At 43.0% G+C, this 9,428-nt stretch overlaps 1 protein-coding gene across 1 annotated transcript in view; it reads right to left on the reverse strand.

Moving 5' to 3' along the window:
- LOC119424340 (THAP domain-containing protein 1) overlaps positions 1–7,502 on the reverse strand; it is a 14,107-nt gene extending 6,605 nt beyond the window's left edge. Inside the window, exons 1-2 of the mRNA XM_037691806.1 lie at positions 7,346–7,502; positions 4,733–4,925 (exon numbers count right to left, since the gene is read on the reverse strand). Coding sequence (XP_037547734.1) covers positions 4,733–4,925; positions 7,346–7,416 — 264 coding nt within the window. The 5' untranslated portion in view covers positions 7,417–7,502. The remainder of the gene's footprint in view (positions 1–4,732; positions 4,926–7,345) is intronic.
- Positions 7,503–9,428: the final 1,926 nt, after the last annotated feature.

Raw genomic sequence — 9,428 nt, forward strand, 5'->3', positions numbered from 1 at the left:
ATATATATATACATATACATATATACATACATATACATACATATATACATACATATACATATATACATACATATACATATATACATACATACACATACATATATATATACATACACATACATATATACATACATACATATATACATACATACATATATATACATACATACATATACATACATACATATATACATATATATACATACATACATATATACATATATATACATACATATATATACATATATATACATACATACATATATACATATATATATACATACAAACATATATATACATACAAACATATATACATATATATACATACATATATACACATACATATATACATACATATATATACACATATACATACATACATACATATATACATATATATACATACAAACATATATACATATATATACATACATATATACATACATATATATACATACATATATATACATATACATACATATATACATACATATATATACATACACATATATACATACACATATATATACATACATATATATATATATATATACATATATACATACATATACATACATATACAGGTCCTTCTCAAAAATTAGCATATTGTGATAAAGGTCATTATTTTCCATAATGTAATGATAAAAATGAAACTTTCATATATTTCAGATTCATTGCACACCAACTGAAATATTTCAGGTCTTTAATTGTTTTAATCCTGATGATTATGGCATACAGCTCATGAAAACCCAAAATGCCTGTCCCAAAAAATTAGCATATTTCATCCCACAAATGAAAGACTAGTGTTTTTAATACAAAAAACGTCAACCTTCAAATAATCATGTTCAGTTATGCACTCAATACTTGGTCGGGAATCCTTTTGCATGAATGACTGCTTCAATGCGGCGTGGCATGGAGGCAATCAGCCTGTGGCACTGCTGAGGTGTTATGGAGGCCCTGGATGTTTCGATTGTGGCCTTAAGCTCATCCAGAGTGTTGGGTCTTGCGTCTCTCAACTTTCTCTTCACAATATCCCACAGGTTCTCTATGGGGTTCAGGTCAGGAGAGTTGGCAGGCCAATTGAGCACAGTAATACCATGGTCAGTAAACCATTTACCAGTGGTTTTGGCACTGTGAGCAGGTGCCAGGTCGTGATGAAAAATGAAATCTTCATCTCCATAAAGCTTTTCAGCAGATGGAAACATGAAGTGCTCCAAAATCTCCTGATAGCTAGCTGCATTGACCCTGCGCTTGATAAAACACAGTGGACCAACACCAGCAGCTGACATGGCACCCCAGACCATCACTGACTGTGGGTGCTTCACACTGGACTTCTGGCATTTTGGCATTTCCTTCTCCCCAGTCTTCCTCCAGACTCTGGCACCTTGATTTCCGAATGACATGCAAAATTTGCTTTCATCCGAAAAAAGTACTTTGGACCACTGAGCAACAGTCCAGTGCTGCTTCTCTGTAGCCCAGGTCAGGCGCTTCTGTCGCTGTTTCTGGTTCAAAAGTGGCTTGACCTGGGGAATGCGGCACCTGTAGCCCATTTCCTGTACACGCCTGTGCACGGTGGCTCTGGATGCTTCTACTCCAGACTCAGTCCACTGCTTCCGCAGGTCCCCCAAGGTCTGGAATCGGCCCTTCTCCACAATCCTCCTCAGGGTCCGGTCACCTCTTCTCGTTGTGCAGCGTTTTCTGCCACACTTTTCCCTTCCCACAGACTTCCCACTGAGGTGCCTTGATACAGCACTCTGGGAACAGCCTATTCGTTCAGCAATTTCTTTCTGTGTCTTACCCTCTTGCTTGAGGGTGTCAATGATGGCCTTCTGGACAGCAGTCAGGTAGGCAGTCTTACCCATGATTGCGGTTTTGAGTAATGAACAAGGCTGGGAGTTTTTAAAAGCCTCAGGAATCTTTTGCAGGTGTTTAGAGTTACGTCGTTGATTCAGATGGTTAGGTTAATAGCTTGTTTAGAGAACATTTTCATGATATGCTAATTTTTTGGGACAGGCATTTTGGGTTTTCATGAGCTGTATGCCATAATCATCAGGATTAAAACAATTAAAGACCTGAAATATTTCAGTTGGTGTGCAATGAATCTGAAATATATGAAAGTTTCATTTTTATCATTACATTATGGAAAATAATGACCTTTATCACAATATGCTAATTTTTTGAGAAGGACCTGTATATACACAATGCACTAATAATAATAACTGAAGAATTAATAAAAAGTATTTAAAACATAGGGTCACAGATTAAAAAAACACTAGCTCAGTTTACAGTGTGTGAAATGTCTGCGAGAACAGATGTGTTTTAAGCAGGGATTTGAAGTGAGGAAGGGAGGTGGCCTGCCTGATGTTGGGGGGCAGGTTGTTCCAGAGTTTTACACTAGCTTTACACTACAATCTGTGCCTCATTTACCCATTCATACAGCACTCTACTAGATCTCTATAAAGTTAATTGAACAAATCATTATAAAGAGACTAATCAGAGCTTCATCACATTCATACACCGATGGGACACACATCGGAGGCTATGAGGGGTTCAGTGTCTTGCCCAGAAACACTTCGACATATGACTGCTGGTGGATTCGAACCCCCAACTCTCGTAATGAAGGACGACTGCTCTAACCACTCAGCCACAGCCGCCACCACTGTGACAGGAGGTCCTTCCTGTGGGGTAGAGGCATTGGAGGGCTGCAACCGAGCCTGTGCAGCAGTGGAAACCAAATTCTCCTGGACCAGATGGGAGCCACTAGGAGGACTTGATGCCCCCCTTGAAGGACTCCCAGGAGTGTTGGGCCTATCAAGGGAAGCAGCGGGTTGGCTCTGTGGAACATCCAGTTGCAACTGAGCAAGAACAGAACCATCCTCCTCCGGCTGAGAGCTGGAGGAGGTGTGCGAACTGGCAGTCAACACACGAGCCAGACTCAAACTGCTCTTGAAAATCAGTTCCGGATGCTGCCAGGAAGATAGCATCCTCTTTAAAAGCAGAGGCCCCTGAGCCCATGTTCTGATCCAGGTCAGGGTCCCCAGTCAGATCAGCGTTGCCCCCTTCCCTAAGGGACTCAAGCAGTGCCTTCATCTGTTCTAGCTCAGAGGTGAGATGGGCCACCTACCCAAATAGTCCCTCTAAGCCCCTGGAGCTTTTTGTAATCCTCTTTCATGGAGGTCCAAGTCCTCTGGGGCCACACGCTTTACAGGCTGGCTCGCACTCTCAGAACCAGCCAAATGAGCTGCTCGCAGGGACAAGGGCAGAACGGAACAGTTGGGGCAGGCCGCTTCCGTCAAGGCCTCCCTCAGATGATCCGGCCCCAAACAAGGGGGGCACAGATCAAGTCCATCCTCCAACTAGAGAGGGGTCAAACAGGCTCTGAAGCATTGCACGTCCAGCATCTTACAGCTCACAGGATTAAAAGTATCAGGTCGAGTAGGAAACGCCACTCGATGCTGGAGTCGATGAGCGTATGGACCAGAGAACCCAGTCAAGCAGAAAATGCCACCAGGGATTCCCCAACTGCTAGCTTATAAAAGCAGTTAAAAGTGCTACGACTGCCGTAGAGCCACGGGTAAAAAAAAAAGCAACACGAACATGGTTGCAACTTAAAGAAAGGGAGGCAAGTCGAACACTGCTGCACAACTCAAGAAAATGTCAAGCCGAACACGGCTGAAACTATGTAAATGAGAGGCAGGCACGAAAAACGACTGCAACGTAATAAAATAAAGTCAAGACGAACATGGCTGTACAATGTAAATAAAAGCAAGCACGCAAAACGGCTGCAATATAACAAACAGCAAGCTGACACAGCTGTACAATATGAGCGCGAGCCCGAAACCAGATAAAGGTGGGGCAAAGCCGAACACGGCCGCTACATCCGCAAACTAAAAACAAGCAAGTACGAGCGCGGTTGCAATGCTTTCTGCAAATTAAGGAAAAAATGGCTAAACGCCGTACTTCCAGCCAATAAGAAAACCCAATGCGGCTAGCGAATGAGCTACCGCTGGGTCAACAGAAACAAAACAACTTACCAGTTGAAGTACAATCGTTTAGAGGATACCAGCTTGCGCAGCCTCTGAAGGGCGAGACAGTCCCGCAGCTCCGACCGTAGTCTTGAGGCTACCAGTGTCAAGCGGAAAAAGTAAACCTCTTACCACCTGCATGCGAGAAGATGAAAGGGGCTGGGCTATCGTTGTCACGTGCTTATATAGACTCACCGGTGTTCTGGGGGTCACACGTGACTATGTTGGCATAAAATACTCGACCTGCGCATGCGCAAGAATGATCATTCAGTGCTTTAAGCACCGCCTCTGGAGGTCAGTAGGGATGAAATAGAACTAAACTTTTCTACTGGGCTTCACATAGTAAATGCTTTTAAAAAGTTTAATATTTTAATGTCAAATGTACATGAATCAATATTGATTCCTTAACTTTGATTCAATATAAAATCAACACAAATGTAAATGTAGATTAGCATTTAGATGATGGTTGAATCAACATTGATATAGTATCAGTTATTGTTGAAAACCTAACATTGATTCAACGTGTAAGTCACCAATCACTTTCTGTATAATTTAAATGTCAGGCTTCAACATAGATTCATTATTTCTGCCTAACCATATTTCAACATTGATTCATAATTTGCAATCTGGGGGTCACTCCCTGACCTCTGACCTTCATGCTGAGGGTAAAGGTCGTTCCCTGACCTCTGAAGCGTGTGACCTCTGACCTTCATGCTTAAGTTGAAGGTGAAGAGCGACGGCACAGCGTTCTCCTTCAGCACCCGGTTGTTGCACTCCCTCTTGAAGCAGTCAGCGGTGAAATGCTGTGAGCAGATGTTGCTGTATTTTGTTGGCTTGAAGTTGTTCCTCCTCATGGCGGCAACCCATTTCCCACAAACATCCGGACGGGCCAGAGGAAACCTGAGATGATCCACGACCAAAACCAGTAAAAATACATTCAAAGCATTTCTGCTGGACTCGTCTGGGTCTACTTTGGTCTATTTTATTTTATTGTACTCTATTAATCTCCAGTGTGTAAATTAATTCTCTGCATTTTTCCCATTGCACATGTGTGCACACGTGAAGCAGTGGGCTGCCATCTAAGATGCCTGAGGAGCAGCTGGGGTGGTTAAGGGCCTTGTTCAAGGGCCCAGAGTAGGGCAAATGAGGATGGAGGCAGGTGTGCATTTCACCTTTTCCACCCACATTTTGTTGTTGTTCGGTCCGGTAGTTGAACCGGGGTTGACCGGTGACCCTCATATCATGGGCCCATCCTCTCCAACTTCTGCACCACCACTCCCCAGCTAGTCTTGCATCAAAACGTTTGGCTTGTTCATGACATGGGTGCTAGAACTTCTGGTTTTTGTGACTTACTTTTTTATTTATTTTATTTACAATTTTTTTTACCCCAAAGAACTAAACTGCAATCTCTCTTCAATTATTTCAGAAATAATATTCTCTGAAATCTACTTCAGTTACTGGCTCTGTATATGTTTTCTTAAGCTACTTATAGCTTTGAGCTGTTTTTCTGTTCCTTTCAGCTAAAGTTTGGTAAATTCAGCATTTGTTTTTGTCCCTTAAGATTTAAACTATTGATTTGCTACCTGTAGCTTTAGCATTTGTTTCTTTAGGAAAGGGAAGTCTGAGATTGCCATCAATGTATGTTCCCACACAATGGGAAAATTAGTTCTCTTCATTTAACCCATCACACGTCAGCTACACCTTGGTGGAGCATTGGGCAGCTATGTGGGCACCATGGGGTCAATTAGAGATTGGGCACCTTGCTCAAAGGCATCACGACATGTGGAAATGGCTGGGAGTCGAACAGCGACTTTTTGGTCCCAGGTCGGCTGCCCTGCCTCTGCCCCATCTCAACCCCCCAATTTAGCCAATAGCTAATTTTAGCTACTGTTCTGCTACTTTTAGCAACAGTTTTTCCCAATTTAAGCTTAAGCATTTGTTTAGTTATTTTTATATGTGTTATTTTGTTTAGTTATTTTAGTACGTTAAGCTCCAATATTTGTTTCGCTACAATGAGCTAGTTTTGAGTTTTAGCTACTGTTCAGGTACTTCTAGCAACTTTTATCTTTAGCATTTGTTTTGGTATTTCTAGCTATTATTTAGCTTAAGTTTGTGATTTGCTGATTTAGTTGTTAGCTTGTGTTGTGCAGTTTTTATCTCATGTTATGCTGGTTTTAACTTTATCAGCTCAGTTTCAGCTTATGTTTGTAATAAAACAGCTGAAGGACGTCCAGCAGCAGATGCAGATTAATAATTGGTTTGTGTAAATGTGCACGCTGAAGTTGTCCAACATGCTTGAGATGCATGGAGGCATTTCCAACTGTAAAACTTTGAAGATTTTTTTTGTGGATCTAAAAAAGTTAAATCTGGTCCTCTGGACATTCAAAAAAACAAAACAAAGCAAAACAACAACAAAAAATGTAGAAACGTTTAGTCTCTCATCCTGAGGACTTCCTCAGTCTGAGGTGCTGTATTCAGCTCAGTCTCTTAAATAGCACCTTCTCAGAGTGGATCAACCAGTTTGCAGGGGTGGAGCCTCCGGGTTCAACTGTCCCCCTCTTACAATGCTGTGATTGCTAGTATCACTCAGCCCTCTGTGAACAGTAAACAGCCATCAGGTGCTAATGATCCATTGTTAGGCTGATGGTCCTTCTTGAGCATGTGATCAGCTGGTTCTGGTTGTCAGCAGCAAACTGGTTGATCCACTCTGAGAAGGTGCTATTTAAGAGACTGAGCTGAAAACAGCACCTCAGACTGAGGAAGTCCTCAGGATGAGAGACGAAACGTTTCTACATTTTTTTGTTGATTTGCTTTGTTTTGTTTTTTTGAATGTCCAGAGGACCAGATTTAACTTTTTTAGATTTTTCTACCTGGATTATTGAGCATGCATCAGGATATTTTTTTGTGGAGTTTTAACCAGGAAACTTTCAATATTCTGATAACTCTTGAATATTGTCACCACCAGCTGAGGTTAAAACTGTCATGAAAGAATAAGTTTTAAAAAAAGTCTGTTTAGCTACTGCTTTAAATAAGTGCAGGATGGACCGAGCTCCACTCCTTTAACTAAACGAACTCTAACTCCTGTCAAAGTTGGAGCAATTTTATAAGTTTATAAACAAACAAACATGTTGAATAAAATATTTTTTTTATAAAGCAACCGTATAGTGTATCTTTACATTCGGCAAAAAAAAATAAAAATAAATAAGAACTTCAAAAAGTACCAAATTAACATATCTATTTATTTTAGTTTTTATAACCCCGATTCTATAATCAAGCAGCTAATGTTAACGAGCTTCCATGGTCTGCTCAAATTAACTCACTTGTGGAATGAAATGTTCCTGTCTTTGTGGTACCGGTTCTTACAGCCGTACGCTGAGCACGTTTGGACCATGTTTCCAGTCCAGAATTCAACAGCTTCAGCCCGAAACTCTCCATCGGTTCCTGTTTTCGGACATCACTGCCATTAACAAAGATGGCGGCGGAACTCAGGTCACCTGACCTCCGTTCTTACATCTGATTGGCTCCTGTCACAGGACGACAGCGCCCTCATGTTCAAAGAAAGGTATCTCCATAGATATAAACACTAGATCCAGCATTGACCGCTATCGCCTATTGGCGCTGACGAGCCGTAGAGCCGCCATCTTGGAACGGTCGACCGCTCCACTCAGTGTAACCGGTTTGACAGGAGCAATGAAGTACTTGCGCTTTTAATCAGTCATACTGAATACTAAACTCATTCTCACCATTTTTTCCTCTGTAAATCTTAGGGGTACAGCCATTAAAGATGAACACATGGTTCAGTGTTTTTAAATATTCTTGGTGGAGTTAACATTAACACTAATAAAATATTCTTCTGACAAGATTTGCAAAACTCAAAGTCACTGATACATTTTTATTAATATCTATCTATATATATATATACACACATTATCTAGATCACTGTCATATACATATATATATAGTTTAATAATTTTCTTACATATACACACACATTATAATATCACAATTTTATATTATATCTATTTTTTATACACAAATCTTATGTATTTTTATATATATATATTTTTCATCCATCCATCCATTTTCTTCCGCTTATCCGGGGTCGGGTCGTTGGGGTAGCAACCTAAGTAGGGAGGCCCAGACTTCCCTCTCCCCAGCCACTTGGGCCAGCTCTTCCGGGGGAATCCCGAGGCGTTCCCAGGCCAGCCGAGAAATAAAGTCCCTCCAGCGTGTCCTGGGTCTTCCTCTGGGCCTCCTTTCGGTGGGACGTGTCCGGAACACCTCACCAGGGAGGCGTCCAGGAGGTATCCTAAACAGATGCCCAAGCCACCTCAACTGGCTCCTCTCGACGTGGAGAAGCAGCGGCTCTACTCTGAGTCCCTCCCGGATGATCGAGCTTCTCCCCCTGTCTCTAAGGGAGAGCCCAGACACCCTGCGGAGAAAACTCATTTCGGCCGCTTGTATCCGAGATCTCATTCTTTCGGTCACAACCCAAAGCTTGTGACCATAGATGAGGGTGGGAACGTAGATCGATCGGTAAATTGAGAGCTTCGCCTTTTGACTCAGCTCTCTCTTCACCACGACAGACCTGTACAGCGCCCGCTTCACTGCAGACACTGCACCTATCCGCCTATCGATCTCACGCTCCATTTTTCCCTCATTCGTGAACAAGACCCCAAGATACTTGAACTCCTCCACTTGGGGTAGGACCTCCTCCCTGACCCGGAGAGGGCACTCTACCCTTTTCCGGCTCAAGACCATGGCCTCGGATTTGGAGGAACTGATCTTCATCCCGGCCACGTCGCATTCGGCTGCGAACCGCTCCAGCGAAAGCTGTAGATCACGATCTGATGAAGCCAATAAGAACACATCATCAGCAAAAAGCAGAGATGAAATCCTAAGGCCACCAAAACGGATCCCCTCAACACCTTGGCTGCGCCTAGAAATTCTGTCCATAAAAGTTATGAACAGAATCGGTGACAAAGGGCAACCTTGGCGGAGTCCAACTCTCACCGGGAACAAGCCCGACTTACTGCCAGCGATGCGGACCAGGCTCTGGCACCGGTCATACAGGGACCTAACAGCCCGTATCAAAGGGCCCGGTTCCCCATACTCCCAGAGTACCCCCCACAGGGCCCCCACAGGGCCCCCAGAGGGACGCGGTCGAACGCCTTCTCCAAGTCCACAAAGCACATGTAGACTGGTTGGGCAAACTCCCACGCACCCTCCAGGACCCTGCTGAGAGTGTAGAGCTGGTCCAGTGTTCCACGGCCAGGACGAAAACCGCACTGCTCCTCCTGAATCCGAGGTTCGACTATCCGACGGACCCTCCTCTCCAGAACCCCCGAATAGACCTTACCAGGGAGGCTTAAGAGCGTGATTCCCCTGTAGTTGGAACACACT

Source organism: Nematolebias whitei, chromosome 18 (assembly GCF_014905685.2).
Source record: "Nematolebias whitei isolate Nwh7 chromosome 18, NemWhi1, whole genome shotgun sequence".
NCBI classification, from domain to species: Eukaryota; Metazoa; Chordata; class Actinopteri; order Cyprinodontiformes; family Rivulidae; genus Nematolebias; species Nematolebias whitei.